Genomic DNA, 25,881 nt, shown 5'->3' with positions numbered 1-25,881 from the left:
ACGTATCAGCGTTGTCCAGACCAACTAGGTCATGTCGGGGGGATGTCTTGGAGGCAAACATTTATTTCTATGTTGGCCGCGATGGCAAGACGTGGTGTGAAGCGTGATGTCAAAAGATCACGCAGCCATGCAGGTCCTCTGGCTACTTGACTCAGCTTTCCCTGCAGGAGGTCATCTTTGCTTTCACAATTGTGCAAATCTATCAAGCCAATTTCCACCAAGCAGGGATGTTTATTAGGATCTGTTGTGGCAATATTTTATTTTTTAAATGACTACAAACAAAGTTTAGTTCCTTGTATGCGGTGTTTAACTGATTCGTCATACAATTGTTTCGGTGGAACAGAATGTACGAGAACTACCCATTATTATTACCTGTTCATGTAGCAGCCTGTATTTAAACATTCAACCATGTGAAGGGCTACTGTCTGGTGATTGGTTGAAAGAAAACGGTCGCTCGTGGGAAGTGTGGACCAAGTGAGACTAAACAAGAATATAAATGCATCACTTAAGACTTTTGAGAGTTTTTTTCTATGTGCACAAACGTTTCTCTCAAACATTGTTCAGGATTCTGTCTAAATCTGTTAGTGAGCACCTCTACTTTGCCGAAATAATAAGAAAATCTGATTATTGCACAGGTGTGCCTTAGGTCGCCAACAATAAAAAGCCACTCGAAAATGTTGAGTTTTTTTGATGAAGGGTGGCAGGTGGTGTCAAGAAAGTCATGCTTATTGTAAATGTCTGTATGAAAAACACTTCTAGGCCATAAATATAAAGCATTCGAATGAAAAAACGTAAGCATGGCGCTAAAGTTGACACTGAGATTTTTCTTTTTATTCAATTCCTGCATGGGAATAAATAGGCTGATTTGATTTCATAATTTGCCATGCAAAGATTTGCAAAAGTCTCCGAAAAGGTCAAACTTTTTTTCTGTCCGACTGTCAACTTGCATCGGGTTCTCAGTTCCGCACACCCTATTAAGTAGGCCAATAACACAACACAGCCATTATAATCTATAGGTCTTTATTTATTTTTTTGCAGATAACATATATTGCAATCATGCTTTTTCATATAACACATCTAAAGACATTTATTTTATATATATTTTTTTACATATAATATTTTACATCAGGCCCAAGAAACAGCTAAAAATATACAAAACAATATTCTCTGACTAGACATTTCTATGACATTATTATTTTCATCTGCATTATTATGCTATTCTGTTATGATCATTTGTACAGCGAAGAGAGAGATGTGCTTTAGTTTTTCCAAGATGATAATATTATTGTGGGAAAACAGCAAATCATAAACTTCCTTTTTCTTTTCCTTTTTTTCCACATTGAATCGACAGAAGAAATGAGAACCAAAAAAAAAAGTCAGGTTGTACGGACATTCACAGATACATGAATTACACAGTCCAGTTGACAACATTATTCAAGAGAGAAAACTGCAGTATGGTAACTGTACAAAAAAAATGCACCGAATCCTTCGTCGTCCTTTTCATTTACGTACTTAGAAAGAAAATACATCAATAAAAGAGACCCAACCGGACGGATTCAACCTGATTCCTGTCGCATGTAGCTGCCACAGAAGCAAATCTTATTATCATCATTTATTTATTTATTTTTTAACTCTTTCTTTACAGTAATAAGATAAGACAAGATATTTTATTCATATTGCCGTGCAAACTTGATATGTAATAATAGGTTTTCCCTTAGCCTACGAAAATGAGTGCGCCAGGATTTAGACCGATCCCATCCACTGTGGGAGTCACCTCGCTCGCTCATTTATCATTATGAGAAATGATGTGCACAAAGAAAAGCACACGCACGCACATACACACACACACACGACATTTGGATCTGTTTTCCAAAGATCACAGGTCAAACATTTCAGAGAGAAGGTGACATTTTGATTACCGTGTATTTCCTCAAATAGCGGCCGTACCTCAAATGCCCCACTTGAGATAAATATTATAATATTTAATAACATCTTCCTCAAATAGATGTCTATTGTTCATACGCGGACATTAAAGCATTTGCTAAACCTATTTTTACTATGTTGCTAGCCAAAACAGCAGTACCTACTGAAGCATGTAAACAGTCTTTTAGAAGCCAAAAGAAAACGAAATATTAACTTCCCCGAATTATCTGGCCATTCGTCTAATTGACGGCACATCTACATCAGACAGATAAACGCCTACCTTCAATATATATCTCCTTTTTCCCATCGGGAAAAAAATGGGTAATTACTGTAATTCTTTCAGTTCATTGACACTGATCTTTTGCCATTTGAACTCTGTTGCTAACCAAAACAGCAGCACCTACCGAGAAACCATTCTAGCAGACTGTGACAGTCACTCCACAATGTTGTGCACGTCCATGTCTGTCATGTGGAGACGCCATGTTCTTTTATGTGGCGACAATGTATTGAATTCTGACTTTTGGTCACCCCATTAAGAATTCAATATATTATGTGTCGTTTTGCTGATGTTATCGGTGGCACGCGGTCGCTCCACAGTATTAGTTCCATCCAGTCTGGCACGGGTTTTAGCATAATAGTCTTTTTTTATATTTATATAAACTAAATTTTCATCAATCATTGATTCATATTATTGGAAAAAATATATTTGTATATATCTGCTAATAAACACTTCTCCCTCATCTGCGGCCATTCAATTGAGGAACTTGGTTGTACATCTTTTTTTTATTTTTTATAATATATATTTAAATAACAAAAACTGCTTCGGTGTATCATATCCAGGAGCATTTGGTCACGTCCACTTTTGTTCCTGAGGAATGCGTTACTAAATATAGTGAGTGTATGTCTTCGAAACCCATCATCAACCCGTCACAGCCTCTCTGCCACTTTAGCTTATTGTTGGAGTACACGTTCACAGTCGTAAGTGGATGCTTGTAGGATTGTACACGATGGGATGTCGCCATGATCGACAGTCTGCTAGAGGTGATCACTTTACCACATGCTGTTATTAAGTTTGCGCCTGTAAAATTCAAACCGGCGTGTGCTTGTGTTTGGTCCTTCTCTGTCTGGAATATACAAAACGACCTCAACGTTACTCTACCAAAAAAAAAAAAAAAAAAAAAAGGATTTCAACAACACACTGTACATAGTTATTGTTCTTCAGAAAAACAAGACAAAACTGTCAACAGTGATGACAGTCTTTTGCTACATATCCTACTGAAGTATATATATCTTTTCGTATTATTATTATTATTATTTATTGTTTTTGCTGTTGTCATAGGTTTTAAACTCTTCAAACTGTGCTTGTGCTTTTCAAAGGTGTAAACCCCCAAAATGTGGCTGGTAAACAAGTGAAATGAATGGATTCGATTTGGCCCCATTCGCATTCCACTTCCATCGATTTCATTTAAATTCTCATCTGACACATGGCATCTATTTTATGTATTTACTTAATGTACAAGCAAAAACGCATTGAAACAAGATATTTATCTTTGTACTGTACAGTAATTGTCGTCTAAACTATCGAATCAATGCAGGCCTCCAAATTTCAACAATATCTTTTAATATAGTTTTACTTTCTAACTCATATTTCTCTTACTAAAATGTCTTCTTTTTTTTTTTGCATAATGAACTTTATAATTACACAACACATTGGCTGGGTAGTTTCCTCTGTATGATACAACAATAAAATAAAAAAAGGGAGATTTCATAATAATAATAATAATAATAAATGTGGTCAGGTTGGTCTCACGTGTCCCCAGGAGGTAGGTGAATGAAAGCAGACGTGGACGTCTGGTGGTCGTTCCCAACCTTGATTCCGATTCTCGTGGGACGTGTTCGGAGCCCGACGGAGAACCACTGAGACAAGAGAGACGCTCACCAAGTTCTAGATGTACGCCTCCTCGGTGGCCGGGTTCTGGTTCTGGCTGTCCGTCTGCTGCTCTGGGCCGTTTTCCTGAGCCTTCACCAGCACCACCGGCTTGATCATCATCCTCAGACGCTGCCATGGAAGGACGACGATACAACGGAAGAAAACAGATTTACTCAAATCCTTTCATCCATCCGTTATTCTTTATTCCATCCATCATCTGTTCATCCTTCTGTCTTTGAGCCATAGGATCGTCCATCCATCTCACTGTACAGTTGTACTTTTTTTTCCGTCCATCCATCCTTCCATCTGATTGGCAAAATATCATTTCATCCATCCACTACCTTGTGATCATATGACCATCCATCCGTCCGTCCATTTTTGTCTTATTGCTATTCATTCGCTTTTGATCTGCCAATAGGGACATTCTTTGATTCTTCTACGATTTATCTATCATATCTATTTTTCATACAGGCTGCAGCCACCCTTCTATGATCTTTATAAATATCATCCATCCTTTTTGATCATCTCTCAATTCATGATCAATCCATCTATCCATCCATCTTTGATGCATAATTATATGCATCATCCATCCTTTCATCCTTGATCCATATCTCCATTCATCATCTATCTTTTTGATCCATCCATCCTTCCATCCTTGAACCATACATTATTCAGCCATCTATCATTTGTTCCCTATAACATCTATCCATTGTGCCATAATGCTATCATCCATCCATCCACCCATCCATTATCCATCCATCCATCCATCCACCATTCCATATTTACCCATTAAAATCCATCCATCCATCATTCCTTATTTGTCCATTAAAATCTATCTACCATTCATTGTTCCATCATCCATCCATCCATCCTTCATTCCATATTTAGACATTAAAATCCATCCATCCTTCAATCCATATTTATCCAATAAAATCCATCCATCCATTATTCCTTCATTCCTTATTTGTCAATTTATCTATCCATCATTTATTGTTCCATCATCCATCCTTCATTCCATATTTATCTATTAAAAATTCATCCATCCATCCATCATCCATCTATCCATTAAAATCCATCCTTCATTCCATATTTATCCATTAAAATCCATCCATCCATCCTTATTTACCCATTAACATCTGTCCACTATTCAATCATTCATTATTCCACCTATTCACCCATGCATCTGTCTATCTGTTCAACCAACCAACCAACCTTCCTTCCATCGAGAAACTATGACGCATGAGTAACTTGACACTAACAGTACCCTTCTCTACAGGAAGTCACATGGGGTTAATGACAGAATAACATTTTCTACAAACCATTGTTGCTGCCTTAAATTCCACATACTGAGACAGGGCGCATGTTGTGGTACAAACCAAAAATCCCAAATCATCCTCATCCTCATTAACGCAATTAAAGTGAAGTCGTATGACGAGCAACTCCGTGGCACCATCCACATTTGGCGAGCGGCACTCGTGAGCTGTAATGTGCCGTCTGATTGCTGCAATTAAGACAATCAGCTGCCATTGCGCCTCCTGACACCTGCACGTCGCTGCCGACAGCCTCTGTAATTAGCGCCCATTTCCTGCCACGCTGGTGCCTGTCAAGCTCAGCCGCTGGAGGATCATATAGATTTGTGCTCTCCGTAACTTCACATCCTAATGTAAACGATGCGTCCAAAAATAAGTCATAGCCGCAGTTCAATCATTCCTCAGCATACAATCTGAAGTCATCTCAAGTAGTTCAACAAAACTCATTACAATCTCCATTTTACAAATCCTTTTATCCTTTGCTCGACTTCTCGTGGCGCTTATCCCATCTTCACGCCGCTTGCCCACATGTTTGCTTATTACAGTGGTGTTGTGTCGCACTGCTCGCTTAATACACTAAATCGTATTATGCAAAGCCGCGGCACTTCAATATGGAATGTGAAGAGTCGACACTCTGTAGCTAGGGTGATATTTTTTACATTCTCAAAATGTGTGTGGGGGAGGGGGGAAGCTAGGTCAGTCAGAGTTTGCATTGTAATACACTTCAACGCTAAGTATTGAATTACAGCACATCCGGAAAGTCTTCGCGGCGCTTCACTTTTTCCACATTTTATTTTTCACTCGATTCCAAAATGGATTGAATTCTTTCAAAACGGTCATGTGTTATTACTGTGGTTTTGTGTTCACAGCCTTTGCTCAATACTTTGTTGCTAACCTTTGAAGCGACCTGTCTACTGAGTACAATATGGCTGGCTACTGTAATGTTGACTTTCCAGTGATTAAGTTCTGAATCTTTTTTTTTTTTTCCGCCAGACTTGTAGACACTTAAAACTGTATTTGAATACGACGACATCAAGTATGAGTTTGGTCATTTTCTTTCTCAATAATATACAACCTTGATCATCAACAAAAAGTTACAATTATTGGCTTTAATAAAGCCACGCGTCTTCCACCCTGTGCTTTTCAAAGAAAAGCTTGAATGCTATTTGCCGCCAGCATTCTGAATGTTTCGCTTTTAATTTCATGGCTCACACTGCAATTATTAGATAAGCAACATTTACCCCCCCCCCCCCCCCCCCCACACACACACAGCCCCTATCCCATTGTGAGCAACACGCGCAAACGAGACAAAAGCCAGACGGAGCGTTACCTCTTTGTATGTGCCTTTGAGTGTGAGGAACATGTAGCCCATGTAGCCAGGGATGAGGACCATGGAAGAAAGGGCCATTAGCCACCCGACACCCTGGCCCCAGGCTGGGAACACGTAGTCGCCCATGGTGAGGGGTACCATCTGCACTGCACTGAACAGGAACACACCCTGAAAACGATACGCCAGGGCACAAATGTCATCATCTGCATACACACGTGGAATAAAAAATCGTGGAAATTTGCATCTATATGTTTCTGCCAGTCAGTTCGGAATCTCTTGAGGTTAATAAGCTCATGTAGTTTTCTCTTTTATAGGGAGCCATCAAACAAAAACTAAAATGGCTTGCGATTGATCGTTGCCCATCTGTCTAAGATACGTGGTTCAAATTTGCTAGCTATTAGACACATACTCAGGTTTGTCTCTAACCCTAACCCTAACCCACTTCTAACTCAAATGGAGGTGTTTGTTAAGATAAGACAATTGAATTACAGGTTGCTAAGTAAAACTCATTTCTGAATAATTTTCCCAAAAATCCATGGGGGGGGGGGGGGGGGTTAAAGAACCAAAACTTGGTGAGAGTTTTTACAGTAATATGGGAAAGTCTTCAAAATGGCTTTTACCCGAGCTCTGTTTTCAACCTCTAAATTGTATAATGGTACTCTCCACTGGCAGAACCAAATCTGGAACTGAGCGCAGGCATTCAACTCCCTATTGTTTGGAAAATCTACAAAACACACCTGTCAGTTACATGTTGACATACTTTTGCTCTCATGAACAAAAAGTTATGAAATTAAAGAAATGTAGCAGTTGCAAAAGTAAATAAACCATGGGTAACATTTACTTACTTGGCATTAATGTGCTAGCTAGCTCGCTATCTGGCTAGTTTGATAGCTAGTGTTAGAGTAGACAATATTAAGTATTGTACTCTTTGCGTGTTCAATTAACTGAATGGTGAGATCCTGGTGAAGAAGTCCCTTTGCAAAGGTAAATAATTATCAGAAGCTTCTGATGACAAAAGGCTGACGACACTGAAGCCGTGTTCTATCAGGTTCTGTGACCGGCTCTCCGTCACATCCTTATTTATTAAAAAGTGGGCGAATACGAAATGTCTCCGCCCATCAGCCCACAGCACACTTGGTTACAACTCAGTGAATACAAGAGAATCTGTTCCCATGGGTATAAATCAGATTAGAGAAAAACATTAATAATAAGCCTGTGACTCCCTTCTTCCGACCGGCAGAGACCGGCCCTCCCATTAAAGATAGCAAATGTACAAACCCGTTGCCCTTTCTCTCATGAAAATAACACAGATAAGAATACAATTCTATTCATTGAGCCATACTGCTATAACTAAATCCAAAACGGCTAAAATATAAATTGAAACTAAAAAAACAATGTTAATAACTCATCACTAGCTATCTCGCGTGCTAGCTTGCTTGCTGGATGGATGGATGGATGGATGGATGGATGGATGGATAGATGGATAGATGGATAGATGGATAGATGGATAGATAGATAGATAGATAGATAGATAGATAGATAGATAGATAGATAGATAGATAGATAGATAGATAGATAGATAGATAGATAGATAGATAGATAGATAGATAGCTCTTGTGTTGAACTTACAGCCACAATGAGTGGCGTGAAAACAACCCAGCAGGCCTTCCACCACGCACAGGGCCGGTGTCCGATCATTTCCTCAATGTTGTCGTAGAACTTATCCACGCCTGCAAAACAACATTAAAGCATTGTGAATCCCTGAGCGTCGTCTCGGAATCTCCCCTAAATAAAAACGTCCCCTTATTAAAAGTGTACCTCACCGTAGAACCACGAAATGGAGACGCACTCGAAGAAGACGAGGAACAGCAGACACATCCCGCTGGCTGAGTAGTAGTCAAAGAGCTTGAACACATACAGGCCACCCTGTAGAATGAGACACAAAAGGACGTTGATGAGGAGGCAGGGACGGAGTAGTAACATAAATGAAGGCAATTAGGGTATGCGGGCAAGTAGCAGGCCAGTCGAGTGGAACAACATCGAGAGAGCGATGAGTCTCGTTGGTGAGGACACGGCATCTCTGCAACGATGCCGATGTCCTTAGAAGGTCCATCTCAACTGGACAAGAATGCTCATCAATTCCTTGGAAGCTTTGGTTCGGAACAGTTTCCTTCTAGTACACAGCGCCTCCGTATCACTTTTCCTCCAATTTGAAGTTAGCATGAACACACTTCCCCCTCATTTTGGCCTGCATCAAACGATTAACTATTTGTTTTGTACTGTGATTTTTCCTTTGGCATTTTACTACACTTTTCTAAAAAGGACAATGTTTTTTATGTGAAATGACGAGGCAGAAGTCTTGACTCTGGTTTTAGTTTGAAAGGTTGTTCTTTCTGGTTTTATTACCATTTTTTAGTAGCATGATAGCATACTCGGTATTGCGTTTTAGTTTGTTTTTGTAGTAAAGGACTTTTAATCCATTTTGTATCGCTCTAGATGAGCTGGAACTCATCCCAGCTGACTTTATGTGAGAAAAACAAAGGACTTTGGTTACTATATTGTTGGAGTGCTGCATTTCAGAATGAAGATGTAGGCCACTATGTTAGCTTCTTATGCTACCTGCTATTGCTAATGTTAAAGAATTAGGTGTGTGATTTTTACATTTAAATTTATATTCGGAAAAAATCATTCAGAGAGTGTTTACTGTTTTTTTAAATTGGATTAATAATAGACTTGTTATTTTATAATAAATAATACGCATACTAAAATGTTACTGCCGCTTAAGGCCTTCTCCATTCTTTATTCCGGCCCACCGAGCATTCACTATTACGATCATTCATTAACAAGAGTCCTTTTTGCTGCTTTCATTTATCTGGTTTAGTTTTGTTTTGTTTTATTCACCTCATTAAATAAATGTGTAATCGGTTTATTGTTAAATCATTTTTATACACATTATATTGTATTTTTTCCATTATTTGCTTAATTAAAACTAAAATAATCAAAATATAATAACGAATTATTCTCTTATTAGAATACAATAGAATTCTTATTATTTTTCATACACATTTTAACTTTAATTTTAATATAATTTTTGGGTGTGAAGTTAATAAATATTTAATGACCATGACAGTTTGGATCTAAATGGAAAATTGACCGAACGCTAGTCCCACTGGTTGACTTACCTGGGTGATGTTGGACAGTCCAATTATGTAAGATACAAGGCAGACGATGGCAATGAAAATCTCACGGCGCTTCCGCAAAACGTGAGGGAACTCGTCTACCAGTGCGGTGATGAAGCCTTCCACGGTGCAGAACTAGAGGAGTAGCACAGTCAACTGTTTTTCACGTCATCTCTTTTGTCATGGCCACTTGAGGTGTTGTCAGTACCTGGCTGTCGATTCCCAACATTAGCAGCATGGAGAAGAAGAGGATGGCCCACAGAGGGGAGATTGGCAGCTGGGTGACGGCCTCGGGATAAGCCAAAAATGCCAAGCCAGGTCCTTAAAACATGCATTGGGGAAAAAGGCATTGAGCCCATCCATCTTGTCATTTTCTATACCGCTTTTGCTGTTTGGGTCACGGATGACCTGGAGCCGATCCAATCTGGCTTTGGGTGAAAGGCCTGACTGGTTGCGAGTCAATCGCAGGGCAGCACTGAGAACATCCATCAATAGCACTTGTAGTCATTAGGGTTACGGTTGAGCTGAAATCTAATCCAGCTGATTTTGGGTGAACGCGAGGGAACATGCCGGACTGACTGGAGTCTACAGATAAAATCACCGAACCTTAGAACTCTGATCCAGACGTGCTAACCACTATTGCACCAGACATTACATGTTAAATTTGAGCTAAAGATGATTTGTTTAACCCTGACTGAGAAGGGCAACAAGTACGAGGTTGTTTTGGCTTAAGTCAGATGAAAGTGCTGTGACTGTAAGGCAAGATAACTTGAACTAAAAGAAGACGTTGAAAAAGAAGAAGCTAAAAATAAGTCCAAAGCGTCCTTGTGGGTGCTGAATGTCGAACTAAACTTGAGGATTTTCAAAGGATTGGAAGATTTGCGAAATCACTGAGCAATTTTCTTGTTTTTTCTAATTAACCCAGAAATCAAAACCCAGTCACAATTTCCCCCTTTCTGACTCAAAGAATAACACATCCAGCAAACTCAAGAGATAATTATTTGCACGCCTCCGAGTGTCTGTTGCCTTTGCTGATTGTCGCCATCGAGCTTCAACATTGATTGCAATTACCTGAGGCTGCCACATCAGCAATGGGTCTCTTTGTCACGTTGGACATGAATCCCACAATAGAGAAGATGACAAAGCCGGCGAACATGCTGGTGAAGGAGTTGATGCAGCAGACAATGATAGAATCTCTGTCGGGAGGGAGACAAAGCACAAGGCGGCCATTGTCACGCCGATATCAATTCCTTATCATCCCGTCACACATTGGTGAGAGGGATGGTGGGGAGCCATTTTGCATCCAGCGCTAAAGAAACGGCTGCCTATTTTTGACCCGTTCCTTTGAAATGACAGTTAAAATCTTACATTGGGATGCTGACTTGTGTTTGCAGTTCGAAAGCAGTGCAGCAAAATTACTGAAATTATTATAAATACTGGAGACCAAAATCCATTGTAAGAGGTAGTCGGCCTCCAGTTCTGTTTATCAAAGTATTAGTGGTCAAACAAAAATATTCATAATTCCATTTAGCGCTCATGGTACAATATCTGCATGCCGACATCGGTTATTAATAATCTCCAGAGGTGGGCATTCCGTCAGTACTGTTAATCCGTCAATGACGGACACCTGTTTGGCTAATGAATGATGAGAAACTTTAACTAAACACTGACAGAAGTGGGTTTTCGTTCGTCAGCGCAATCGTCACTAACGGAGCTCTTTGCAAACATGGTTAAAATAAAATGGCAGACTGACGACAGAAGGGAGCCCAGCGTGCTGCCGAATGACGAATGAATGGACATTTTGTAAATTGACGACCTCTAGAAGTGAGTGCCGACAACCTTGGGGGAAAAAAACATTACGTTTGAGCTCATTCACTCCCAGTCATTTTCACTGAAGCAACCCCCTTCGCTCCCGACGGTTTTCCTGGATTTCGACTGATTTTGCAAGGCCCACAGAATATTGTGTTATGTTGCTAAAAAACATGGAAACAACCAAAGGAAAGATTAGAGTCTCTTCTTTCATTAGGAAAAATATATATTTCTACCTGTTTCCGTTTTGCAGCAATTATCACTAGAACATAGCTAAGTTTCATCATTATTCACAAATCTGTTTAAAACAGTGGGGGAAAGAGCTTTTTGCAACATGGCACTGGTTGATCTCGTATACTCTGCTGCCACCTGCTGGCCGTTTTTGTAATAACTACCATTGCTTTGAGCGACCTCTGCATCAAAACCTTTTGTATGTTCTAGCAGAAATAAATAATACATAAAAAAATTATAAATACATCTTTGGAAGCGTGGTAATATTTAAAATAGAACGCATTTATACGTGTTTGGGAGCAAATGAGTTAAGCAAAGGATTCACAGTAAAAGCTGATTTTTATGCACTTCTATCAAAATCCTACCTTGTATCGTAATAAAAAACGTAATAAAGAGATAGAATGAAACACTTGTTACCTGACTCTAGTTGCAAATCACAATCGAAAGGTTTTAGACAAGAAGTACCCACCCAAAATTCAACCCAGGAACGAAATTGTGTTTAGTATAGGATCACAGTATTGGGTGACACAGAATCAACTAATGACTGTAAAACAAACGTACCTGTATACGTTGTTGTTGAAGGGGTTGTAGCTACCCAGTGCGATCAGAGAGCCCAATCCCAGCCCGTAAGAAAAGAAGATCTGAGTGGCAGCATCCAGCCAAACCTGACTCGCAACGAAGAAAAAAAAACCAACTTTTTTACATACAGTACCTCAAGCTATCTTATAACTACATCGATTTGTTTCGTGTAACGTATCAATGGAATTCTACTAGAAAAAGTCTGACTGCTTTTCTGCAACATTTTCCAGATTTAGTGGGATTTTGTACAAAAGGTAGCATTGAAATTGGTAGCAATACGGTTTTTTAGGCTTCCTAGGAAAAACTTTTTTAAATGATGGCATAATATAACTTCTTCAATTCCAGACAAGATTTTCAGAAGCAAAGCAACAAAAGGCCGCTCGTACCTCAGACTCCTTCAGTTTTTCAAAGTCCGGCGTGATGTAGAAGCGGATTCCATCAATAGCTCCAGGCAGACTGATGCCACGACAAAACAGGATGAACAGCATAAAGTAAGGGTACGTGGCGGAGAAGTACACTACCTGTAAAGGACACAGAGTCGTTGTTGGACCAGTTTAGTTATTTTTCCTACAAGTAGACAAAATACATAACAAAGTGGCAGTGGAGCTTAATGACCTATTCAGCCAACACATACCCCAAGGCAAGGGTCACCACACCCCTCTAAACCGATCTTTGCGATCTATGTCAACCCTTTACAGATTCTTCCATTATCGAATACAAGCACAGTTGATCATCAAAACGAAAATGAACACAAATGGCACAGAAATCTGTCAAAGTGAGAGAAAAAAAATCATATTTGTTTGTTTGTTATCCATCTTACAACGTACACTTCCTGGTTCAAAAATTGTGATCGTATTTTTATTTGTCCTTCTGTTTGTTAGTTAGGAGGCTACTTCCTGCTTGTGCTTTTCAACCATGTTTTGTTTTTGCGATGGGAGAAAATCTTTAAACCAAAAAACAAACAAAATTGTTTTCGTAAAACATTGGAAAAAATGTCTGTTAGTTTCTAGACTAGTTCCATGGTTCTCAAAGAATGACATACGAAATTACGAAAACGTACCAGAATCAAAACGATGATGGGTGTAAACAGTTCCGCCGTGACTTAAATGATCAAAATGGAAAAATTCGAGTCGGACAAGGAAGAATTGTGAGTGCGTTTTTGATTAATCCGTTTGTTGTTTAATTTGAAGTCTACTTTCTGATTCATTAATGATAATACAAGACATTAACTAATGGATAAAATAGAGTAAACAGTTCCACTACCAGTCCAAAAAGAAAAGGAAATCGTTTGACAAAATGTTGTTATTCAGGCTACATTTTAGCTACTTCTGGGCTATTTCCTGGTTCATAGAGAATGACGGAAGATGCTTCAAATGGACTGAAAGGACCAAAGCATTTTTGATTTTGAGGTAAAAGTTAACGGTGATGACCCAAATCATTGAAATTCGAAACTAAAGTCCATTGAGAAAAGGGAAAAATCCTGTCTAACTTTTGATTCAAGAATGACTAAAACAGAGGGACAGGACTCTACCATTTGAACTCTTGGGCAAGGAAATAGTTCCATGTGACTCTATCCGTGAATTCCTCTTTCTGCACGTTTCTCTAGAGTTGCATCAAAATGTAATGGCTCCACAAAATTTTATTGCGCTTTTTGTAGTTGTGTGCGTGGGTGGGTGGGTAGGGGGAAGCTAATAAAATCAATGTTCTGTGTATGGCTGAGCACATTTAGCTTTAGCACGATTATACGCTTTAAGGGGTTTTGTTATGACACTATGCCACAACAGTTAAACCAACTTAGTCTCAAGTTGGACAATTAAAGGGTAAAGTGAAAGTTACGTAACCGCCTTCCACCCCGAGCCCCCCCGGCCCCCCTGGCACAGTAATCCGGCGTGTCGCAGTGACAGCTCGGCGACCTTGAGCGATGAATCGCGCGTCTTGTTTGCGGTGAAACGACGCAAGCTAAATGTTTCCTTTGTGCCGCGTCCTCGGCCACTAACTCACTTTGCCGGTCCAGCCGACCCCCTTCCAGATGCAGAAATAGACCAGCACCCAGGCGATGGCCAGGGTGATGGCCAGTGGGATTCTGACCTCTCCGGGCTTCTCCAGGCCGTCGGTCAGCTGGTGCATGTTGCGTCTGCAAGGGGGAAAGGGTGAAGGTTGTTTTTTTTACTGTATGCAAGAAGTGGTAAAAGGACTTAAACTTGTAGTACAACTTTAAAAAAAAAACAGGGAGTTAATTAGATGTAGCTTTTAGAGCGGGTTTGTTAGTTTTCAAACTTTTTTTAGTGCTTTAATATAGGTTAGTTTTTATTAGTTTTAGTATTATTATGTTTTGTATATCGTCACTGCTATGTGAAAACCCCCGATGTCCCCGATGTTTAATTTAAAAAATGTAATTAAAAAATATATTTTTACGTTTATGTGATGTCTGTTTCCAGTTTCATTCCAAAAACATAAAAAAATTATAATAAAAAAATGGACATAAGTGTTTTTCACATAGTAGCAACAATATGCAGTATTGTCGCATGTATTTCCATTTCCGATGTCACTATAAGTATATTTTCCTATTTCATGGCAATTTTTGCTATTGGTCATGAATGGCAAACTTCTAAAAAAATAAAAATAGAAATGTAATATGCCTAATGAGTTGGAATCTCACAAATAATGCTGACGTCATGGATGAACTCTAAGTATAAGGCATATTCTTCTATACTGTATTGTTTGTTGAACTCCAAATTTTACCACTTTTACTCACAAGTATGACTTTGGTCGATATAACTTAGATTTAGGGACTGATACTAATCATTTTCATAAAGATCACCAAGATCACTCCCAGGCTGCAGTAAATTTATTTTCCTGGTCTATGGTTATCATCACAATTTTCACATTTGGTCATAGTAGCATCCTTAAAGAAACATTTGTGGAAGTAGTCCTTTAAATTTTCACTGAGCACAAGTTTTGCACTTGTTTGACTTATTGAGGCAGAAAATGTCAGCTGAACTCTCAAATCTGGGGCGTTTGACTTTGGAGGCTCCACATGCGCACTCATAGAATATCTCCGATTAATTGGAGCATTGTACGGGGACTCGTCTGTCCAACTTACTCCCAGAACTCCACCACAGCGCTGGTGAGGTTGGTGGTGTCGGGGATGCTGTAGTTGGTGTAGCAACGGTCTGTGTTCCAGGAATTGCCACAAGTCTGCCATGGCAGGTCCTGGAAAGAAAAAAAAAATCTTTTGACTTGGAACCGCACTTTCCCACCTCCGGGTCCAATTTTGTGTGCCAAGTCCATGATAGTCTTTAGGGGGTGGGGGTTGGTCGGGTGGGGTGGGGGGGACATTGCGATTTCATGCTTCCCTCTAAAAACGGGATGACTCATCGCCAGAATGCATTTATCAATAGCTTGTGTAAAGCGCTAATTATGTGGGAAAGGAAGTAATAAATGTCATAGTCAGTTAAAGGCTTTACAACCTTTTCTCTCTCTCTCTCTCTCTCTCTCTCGCTCTCTCCCATGCAGTCTATTAGGTACCCCTAAATAACGTCAGGATTTTACATACATTGTCGTTGATTATTTAGAAAGATACTCACATTTGTGAAGGAGTTGTACAGATAGTAAATAGCCCAGGAAATGATGACAATATAATAAATGTTAAGCCAAAAGGAGAGAACAGCAGCGGCCAGACCGACACCTGAAACAACACACAGCTTTAAAAGAAATATGAGGCATTTTTATAAGACCGCTCCATAATTTCTGTTCATGATTTTAAGTCTTTTTTGTTTGTTTTTTATAATAATAGTACATTTTTATTACCTTGAATAACAAAACCAAGCTTTTAACAAAACAAACCGCTTTTAACACTAACTTAGCTATTTTATTTTTTTTACCTTTGAACATGGGAGCCAGCTTCCACACTCCGAGCCCCCCAATTGACGTGTACTGACCCAAAGCCGTCTCCAGAAAGAAGAGGGGCATGCCAGCAAATATCAAGGTCAAAAAGTAGGGAATCAAGAAGGCTCCTGAATGAGAGGTAATAAAAAAAAAGAAAAAGGAAGGGTTCAGTAAAGGCAACTATAAATGATTAACATTCAACATATTCCAGATGTAAAAAAAAAAAAAAAGGGGGGGAAAAAAAGGTGAATTGAGCACCGGACGCCTGTGCGTAATTACGCACGGCTACACATTTGGATTTAAGAGACATGGAATCCCGGTATTGGTTCCTTTGGAAGGAAAAAAATAACTCCTGATTACCTCCGCCATTCTTTCCACACAAATAAGGAAATCTCCACACATTCCCGAGTCCGATTGCGTATCCCACACACGAGAGCAAGAAGTCAAATTTCCCGGCCCACGTCTCTCGTTCGGGTATGTCCTTTTTGCTCGTCTGCACCTTCACCACCAGCGTTTTGGGTTTGTCGTTGGCCGTGCTTGTCGGCCCCTCGCTCACGGTCTCCGTGAGGACGTGGCCGTCCGACGCTTTGGTCCCGTTGGTGGCCATGCTCGGAAGGAAGGAGGAAGAGGAGGAGGAGGAAGGGCACCACTTCAGCAGCACCGGTTCGGGTCACGCGGCGGCTCCGTCCCACCGGTTCGCTGCCGGAGGAATGCGTAGAATGTGGATTAAATTTACAAATATTATATTCCACTTTGCACGTGGGTTTGAGTGTATGAAAAGAAGAAAACAAGGCCAATTAATCCCATCGACTTCTCACGGTGTGGCAATGAGCGCTTGCGTGCAGAGAAATGTGCAAAGCAATTTAGGAGCCAGACGCCACGCTTACTGGCAATAAATCTCATTTACGCGCGGACAACAAACATAAACCAGATCCTTGAATCCAGAATAACGATGGGAAATTACACAGTTATCAAGATTTTAGGGAGTATTTTATTGAAATGCAGCTTTTATTTGCATTTTTTTTTTTTTGCCCCTCGCTGTGAAATAAACGCACCAACGGATGAGTGCGCGCAATTACGCACGAGACCCCCCCCCCATCCGCCCAGCCCCCATCCCCCTTTGAAAGACTCACATTTTCATTAAATGTTTTTTTTTAAATCTCTATATTCGACATAATAATTCTTCTCAACAAAAAACAACAACGAATAATACAAAAATAGATAGATTTATTGCTGTTTTAAAGAAATCTAGCGCAGCTAAGTTATGGGTGGAAAAACAGTGACACATACTTACAGTTGACTATTTAGTCTTCTTGTTGGAAATAAATCCCCAAAAGTTATTCCTTGCACTTTTTCTGTGCGTCCTGACTGCAAATTTTCGCACCCGATCCGCTCGCTGGCGAGTAAACGATCCCGAGGGTGGCGGATGGTTGGATGGCTGGAAGAAGAAGAAGAAGGAGGAGGAGGGATAGATAGATGGAAGGATGGAAGGACGGCGGAAGGGGGTGTGCGCTGCTGTCCTTAAAGGAGTGGTGCTGAAAGAGAGGCAGCCGGCAGACGAGAAGACGCGAGGAGAAGGAGCCGTCTGACTTGGAGCGAGCAGGGGCGTAGCGATGCGCAGCGCGGCCTCATCCACATAGTTGGTCGAGCCCCCTCCTCCTCCACTCACACTCACACACGCGCGCGCACACAACAGCGGCTAGTCCAACATGTCCAGCGTGGATGGATGGCAGCGGCTTCGGGAGAGGAGCATCTTCTTGTCCCAACGTTTTATATCCTTTCTCACCTCCTTTTTTTTTTCTTCCTCCAACTTCTCTCTCTCTCTCTCTCTCTCTCTCCCTCTCTCTTTCTCACTCTCAGACTCACCCGAAGGACAATTGGTGCCTTTTATTCCATCCAACTTGATTGTTCCTGTGTTTGTTCCAATGTGTTGAACGTGAACCCTGAACACCGTGTAGTAAAACTCCGCAACAAACAAAACACAGGAATAAAATGGCAAATAAAACTAGCTCTCCTTTGCACTATACATTTTCAGGAATTATTTTATAGCCATTATTTGAAATACATATTTTTATAAAAAAAAAAATGTTCTCGCATACATTGATGATCAATGCAGAACAAGAAAAAAGTGTCGCCATGAAAAGTTTTTATTTTATTTTCATTAGCACTTTGAGATTTATTTTGAAATCTAAATTGCATTACAAATTAAATGTATTATTATTATTATTATTTTCATTTACAGTGTGTCTCAGTAGAAAACAAGATGAAGAACGCCTTGAATAATGAGCCATTTTTAGCCTTCCTTTATCCCTGATGGGCACACATGGACAAAATTGTTGGTAATCCAATCCACTTGATTTCTATAGAACATTTTTTATAAATAAGCGTTTCCAAAGTGCTGCACATTGAGATCCCCACTATAAAAATAAAAACTGTCAATCAAATAATAAAATACAATAGGTAAAATAATATATATATATATACATAAAAAAATAAAACAATTTAAACAAAGTGGTCACTGGTCACTGAAATAACATCTGACAGAAGTAATAATAATAAGCATTGAATACAAATTAACCAATTAAAATCCAACACTGCTTTTAAATTGTGGTTGCACAGAATTATTTTAAAAAACAAACTTATGAAAAAGCCATTAGACAAAAATGATGGTACTGTGAGAAAAAGTCTTCTAATTAGCATCACAGGTGTTTTCAAACTTATAATCAGTCAGTCGACCTATTTAAAGGGTGACAAGTGGTCACTGCGCTATTTGGTGACTGTGTGTATACCACACAAAACATGGACCAGAGGAAGCAAAGGGGGAAAACTTTGCTAAATTTGTATTAGTTACTTAGCTAGCAGGGTACTTCCTGGTTCAAAAGGAAGACATAAACAACAGAACCGTTTAATTTTTTTCATTCTGGGATGGGTGAACGGTTTCATCGTGACCCAAACAGAGAAAATAGAAAAATATTACATTTAAACTTGAGTAAATTGTGTTTGTGTAGTTAGCAGCCAACTTCCTGGTTCAATAAAAAAAAACATGTACAGGAAAGGTCAATACACGGTATGATTTGCTTGACGTATATATACAGCGACTATAATAAACATATGAGCCTTGTCCACATTTACATGTATGCACAGGCTGGTCTCACATTTTTCCGAGCATTATGTGGCCCTTGTGTGACAAGTGAAAGTGACACGGGGGGCCCCAGCTGTCAGCCTGTGTATTTGCCTTTTACCAGACTCTATTACTACCACCTCCTTCTGTAATTACAAGCTCCGGTGCACACAGGCTCGCCGTCAGGTGGGGGCTACCAGCCCCACCAGCTCTCTACGCCATTCGTACCCACAACCGCCCTCCTCCGCCCCTCTGCCTGGGGCCAACAGGAGGCGCTTTTGCAGGAGTGAGGCGCACCAATCCAAATGGCGGGATTAGGAACGCGACTTTTTTTAATGTTTGGAGTATCACGAGACGGTTCATTCACCCCTCATTGGTTTGCCATCTGGGCGTCGCTGCAGCAGTTGGATGCAGCCTGCAGCTTGGCACATGCATTATTATTGTATGTATTATTTCAATATTACTCAGCCGTACGGAAGAAAGAAGGTCAAACAATTGTTTGGGAATTGCAGTTCATTTTGTCAACTTTTTATTTATTTATGTTTTTTTCATGCACTCAACAAATGCCCCATAATAATAATATAAAAAAACAACAACAAAACTAAAGCTAATACTAAAACAATTTTCATTTTTATTTTTTTTATGGAGTATAAAAAACTAATAATAAAAACAACGAAACAAACCTACTCTTAAAAAATCATTAAAATTAACAACAACAACAAAAAAGGAAAAACATAAGCTAACTATAATGGAAAAAAAATCCAAAACTATGGTTTACAAATTTAAAACCTGGTTTCAACCAGCATTCAAGTCAAGGTCAGAATGCAATATAATGTTATAATTTGGGGCCTAAATGTTGTCTTTTTTTTTCTTGTATTTGCACCTACAAATAAACATAGTAACAAAGAAAATTGCACCCAAAAAGTTAACAACTGACAAAAATAAATCATTTTGTCTTCTACACTCAGCAACAACATGGAAAACGTGCTCTCTCGCACACCCTGACTCCCTTTTAAAGGCCTGGGCACTTCTTATCATGTTGTGCCAGAAGCTAAAAAAAATATATATATATATGACATCTTGGGAGTTTAGAACAAATGCAATTCAAGCGCTACAACCTCAGTCTTGTTTTTGATAAATATGTAGGCCAACTACACTCCAGTATGGCCATTATCGTGAATATTGTTTTTTGCGTGGTACTTAAAAGGCACGATTATGCAAGATTCTCCCCACTGCAATATTAAGATGTTAGCATCCCGTCCGCCCGTTTAAATACAGGACAACGCTCACTGGTTTGATCAATTTTGCAGATGGAGTCAGGATGGAAGATTATTTTAAAAACGGTTTAAAGGCTTTCGAACGAGACAGGGAGAATGTCACTAATTTGGTTCATTTGCACACTAATGTGAGAGCTTATTGAATGGATAAACAAAGCATTAAAATGCTAATTAATTTAGATTAACATATTTTCTCATTCATCACCTCCTCCTTATCTTGAAAACAAAGATTTGTACCCCCCAAAAAATTGGAGCAATTATGGATTGGAACATAAACTCACCGTGAATGCTTCCTACATGTTGCATTGTGTGGAGGAAGCACAATGAGTCATTTACTATTACAGCCCCCCCCCCCCCTCCTTAAACCAGTACTGTACTACTTTTTGAATAATCAATACCAAATATGGTTCCTGGCCTGATAAAGAAACGCCAACTTGCAAAGATGAATAAAAACTTAGTAATACAGTGGAATCTAATAATAAACAAAATAAATTAAGAAATTAAAACTAATTCCGATCAAATGGAATTTGTTCATATTTACGTCAATTAAAATCAATGAAAATTAATCAATTACAACAAAATGAGACACTTTTTTTTTTACACTAATTACACTCAAATACAAAAAGTTGATTTACGCTCACATCAAAACCTCGACAAAAACACAAACAATAATTAACGATTATATGACGAGTGTAAAAGTTTATAGCTCTTCCTCTTTTTATAGAAGCATTGTTGTGTAACTTTCACTGCCACCGCGAGCAATCAAAAAGTAACAGGCTAACTCAAAACCCAACCATGAACCCAATTGCTAAATCGTTACACTAAATTCTAACTCTCATTATAACAAATGACCCTACTCTATACTTTAGCTCGAACCCAAACTCTTACCCTTGCTTTGAACTCCTACACAATATTTTGAAACCCTTTTTTTAAAACCTGCGAAGTAACTAACTGGATTGCTATGTAAAACAAATTTGCCACCATGGGAGTTGAATGCAATAAACGCAAAGGAAAATAAAGAGACGTAAGGATAACAACCAGCCACAACCTTTAACTAGAATTTTGCCACCTCTATCAATAGCTGATTCAAATAAATCAATAATAATAATACATAGATAAATAATCTATCGATTGTCTGTTCTCAGCTGTGGTGAAAAGTCTTACAAGGATATTGACGCCTCATGTTTTCAACTAAGATCTTATTGGAAAATCAATAAGTGGCAGCCTATATGGCCCTTGCCAAAATTTATGGTTGGAAGCATTTTACCATGCCTCCACAATTTTTTTTATTTTTTTTACGTTGCACATCAATCTACGTTTTCTTTTTGCTCTTTTGAAGCATGTGCCGGACAACGTCGGGGCGGCCAGTATTCAAGACGACGGATTGGCTTCTTTTTTTTTTGTGTGTGTGTGGCTGTTTTTAGGCGGACTCTTGCATCCATCCAATAATGTGAAGATGTCGATTTAGACATTCTTTCCATGCTGCTGTTTCGCAACCACCAGTCAAACTAAGTGATGCGGACAGGCTGAGATCCCTCAAGTCAAGACTGATATTTGGACTTAATAGATTCCGGAGAACCACCTGAACCCTTCAACAGACGGGAAGGACGCAGACAGAGAGAGAGCGAGAGAGAGCGAGAGAGAGAGAAAGAGAGACTTAAGTATGATGCTGTCTTTTGCCACATTCCAAATCATGTGCATTTCTAGCAAACACACTATTTGTTGTCCACTGAAAAGGTCAGCGGTGAAATAGGTTTAGCATCTAATGCATACAGTAAAAAAAATAATAATAATAAAAAGGCGACATTTTGAACAGTAAACTGAGCAGCAAACTGAATCACTTCCACTCACCATTTAAATGCAAATCCCATGCTGTGATAAATGAAATATGCCCTGATGTGTTGCTAGGCAACAGAGTGGCAGGCTAGTTGGTCGGTTGAAGCCCTTTGACCATGTTAAAAAAAAAAGAGGCCCAAAATTGCAGGACTGGCGATGAATGCACGGAACGGGGATGAGGACGTTTTGCATTTGCGGTCCTGGACTCGAGATCGTAATGAAAACGGGCAGCAAGCTCGCTCAGGGCAAGTCTTCGTCAAGGAGCCTGTAGACTGACATCAGACGGATGCAATCGGACATCGTGGTTGGACCGAGGGGTCGACGGATGAGACTGAGAGGAGACTTAAGGCACGTCCGCGAAAGTGTCGACTTTGGGGAAAGTTTCACAAACATTTGCAATAGTGGTGTGCAATTGGAGTCATCATTTGGAATTTATTAACACAATGGCGCCTTGAGATAAGAGTGACATGTCCTGCACTTCAGAACTCCACCACTACATGGCGCTAACAGACTTGAAAACAACCATCCACAAGCGATTCACATTGGTTTTCTTGATGACAGGCGAAGAAGAACAAGAACAAGAGGAAGACATTTCGCCGTGACAAAAAATAAAAAAAAAACTGGAAATGAGTGTTTTGAGATACAAACCTGGTCATCAAACAAATTAAACTCAAGCCACTACTGTGTTGAACGAATTCAAGAATTGTCAGTCATATTTGGTATCATTCCAGGACCAAGTACAATAAATGTCAGGCCAGTGTCGCCAATGTCAATATTTGTTTTAATGATGTCAGAGCAATTTTAAATAATTACTTAATCATTTGCAGTAGTATTGATCCGATAAGAAGTCAATACAGGGCCAGTATCGTTTATAATCATTCCGATGTTTTCAAATATTTAATGAGGAATTTCGTTTTTGTGTGATGTCACCACAGAAATGTTAGACACAACGGTAATATGTATGGATTGCGATTGCATCCAGTGAGATGATCATGTGGTGTAAAAGCAAAGCGCCCTCACAATTGCATACAATAAATGCAAACACCCACACACCTAAATGCATCACGAAGTCTGAAGAGTCAGTCCGATTACCACATTGACAAGTGTCATTTGTCTTCCCGGTTTACAAGCGCACATGAGATTTCATAGGATTGTTTCAATATGTGTGTGCGTCCATCGACAACAGAGGTGTCAAACTCATATTAGCTCAAGGGCCACATGGAGGAAAATATATTAGCAAATTGGCCGGATCAGTAAAATCATGGTATATAACTTCAAAACAATTGGTGTCAATTATACGCAAATTTTCACTATTTGTGGGTTAGCCCTACATTACAGGGCTCAAATGTAATCATATTGGTCCAAAAAAGAACACAAATTCAAATGGAACGCATGAGCAACACTTTTGCCTGTATGAGTTCCGGACGTGTTGTCGCTACCCGTTTCGTGCATATATTGTTGCCAGAATGCATTGTGCGGCACAGTTAATTAAGTTATAAGGACGTTAATCCTTGTTATATATGTTTATGTTACCAGTAATTTAATTTGTGTCGTATTGAACACGTTTATGTCGGTCTATGATTTTATTAAAACATTTTTTTTTAAACAAACCGTAACTTTAGGTGGTGTGTAAAATAATGACATCCAGGGCAATTCCATGTACAAGTTGCATAGCTCATCTGAGGATTGCTTGTGAAATTATGAATTTATATGTTTTGATTGTAGCAAGCTGATTAATTGGTCCAACCCCTAATTTGTTTTAACTTTACAAAATCATTTTGCGGGCCGGATTAAACCCCTTTGCTGGCCTGATCCGGCCCGCGGGCTGAATGTTTGACACCCCCTAAACTACAATGACCTCTGCGGTGACGGTGATATGATAACATTCATCTTTATCTTTGTGATGTGTCCGCCTCTTGCCGCTTTTATGATACATAAAGGATAGGCTTTGTTTTGATAGTATTTGGAATCAAGTGATGATAAGAACATGATGAGAATGCATTTTGTGCACAAATGTCATGCATTTACCCGGATTTAACACAACTGTAAATGAACACATGAGAGGTATGCATTTGTTATGCACAATGGGATTACACTTTGAAACAATAAGTAGTCGGTGTACATCTTATATATAACAGTGTCAACTTATTGTTCCCTGAAAATAGCTCAAAATTCAACCGTTAAGAGCCAAACTCCTGGCAACAAAAGTGAGTACGCCCCTAAGTGAAAGTGTCAATATTTTGTGTGGCCACCACAATTTTCACAGGTTGCCACTTTTTTTTATTCACGTTCTCAGTCTATATTACCTAAAAACAAAATACTAAATGAAAATAAAATAAATGAAATTATATATATATTATAATAACAATTTAAAAACTTAAATGATCATCACAAGGGACATAGTAACTGCATAAGACTAGACAAACTAAAAGTGGCTAACACCATACATTATCATACGGGACATAGTAACTGCATACGACTAGACAAAATAAAAGTGGCTAACATACATTATCATTATAAGGAACATAGTAACTGCATTAGACTAGACAAACTAAAACCCGCTAAAATCATGCATGGTATTTCATTTATATAGCGCTTTTCCACCTTACAAGGCCCTCAAAGCGCTTTACATTCACCTACTGATGACGCAGCATCAGGAGCAACTGGGGGTTCAGTATTTTGCTTAAGGATACTTTGATATGGTCACAATGGCATGGAATCGAACCCACAATCTCTGGATTGGGAGACGACCACCATACCACTGTGCCACGCTGCCCGTTATCGTCATAAGTGACATAGTAACTGCATAAGACGAGACAAACAAAGAGTGGCTAACACCATTGACCATACATAATCTTTAGGAACATAGTAACTACATAAGAATAGACAAACTAAGAGTGGCTTAATGCATCATCGTAACATAACACAATGACCCCATGACCCAACCCAAAACACAGTCAAAACACTCTCGAACCTAAACAATTATCGCCGTATCTCAAGACTGCCATGGCCAAAATCTGTGACCATAATATAGATGATGAGTCTTAGTCAGGCTTCAGATCATGCCATAATACTACTAGAGCCGCTATGCTAGTTACAGATGACATCATCCAGCTCCTACTGACCCTCAACAGGATACGAGCTATAGAAAATGAGCCGATGGATAATGAAATAAAAAAATACAAATAACGCAATGAATAAATGCCATTTTTGAGTTCAGGATCTCACCTTTCATTTCTTTATGGTCTCGCTTTGCAACTTCAAGTCTGGCACAGGTTAGTTCAGCATAATTGACGGTGTAATGAGGTAATCACACAGCTCCTGCACATCGCTAAGCCTCACGAGCACTTCATTTCCTGTAGGCCCGCTCTAATAAGAAACCTAATGGATGATGTGTTGCTGAGGTCACTTTGGGTTTAAACAGGCGGATCCTGTTCGCCTGTCATGGATGGTGGGCACCTGTCACCT

The 25,881-nt window shown here is 39.4% G+C and overlaps 1 protein-coding gene and 1 long non-coding RNA gene across 2 annotated transcripts in view; one reads left to right on the top strand and one right to left on the bottom strand.

Moving 5' to 3' along the window:
* LOC147167384 (uncharacterized) overlaps window positions 1-25,881 on the top strand; it is a 94,349-nt gene that overhangs the window by 46,814 nt on the left and 21,654 nt on the right. The window lies entirely within an intron of this gene.
* On the bottom strand, window positions 1,004-17,937 carry slc6a1b (solute carrier family 6 member 1b). Its single transcript, XM_086086924.1, has 15 exons — window positions 17,474-17,937; window positions 16,540-16,878; window positions 16,176-16,307; window positions 15,879-15,979; window positions 15,395-15,504; window positions 14,293-14,425; window positions 12,678-12,812; window positions 12,274-12,377; window positions 10,744-10,868; window positions 9,881-9,993; window positions 9,676-9,807; window positions 8,317-8,419; window positions 8,123-8,223; window positions 6,494-6,661; window positions 1,004-3,982 (listed from the first exon to the last, which is right to left on the bottom strand). Exons 2-15 carry the CDS (start codon window positions 16,784-16,786, stop codon window positions 3,869-3,871), a joined length of 1,818 nt encoding a protein of 605 aa, XP_085943050.1. The 5' UTR covers window positions 16,787-16,878; window positions 17,474-17,937; the 3' UTR covers window positions 1,004-3,868.

Source organism: Leptonotus elevatus, chromosome 10 (genome assembly GCF_054856555.1).
Source record: "Leptonotus elevatus isolate MCC_2025b chromosome 10, RoL_Lele_1.0, whole genome shotgun sequence".
NCBI classification, from domain to species: domain Eukaryota; kingdom Metazoa; phylum Chordata; class Actinopteri; order Syngnathiformes; family Syngnathidae; genus Leptonotus; species Leptonotus elevatus.
This window is presented reverse-complemented; position numbering and strand designations above follow the sequence as displayed.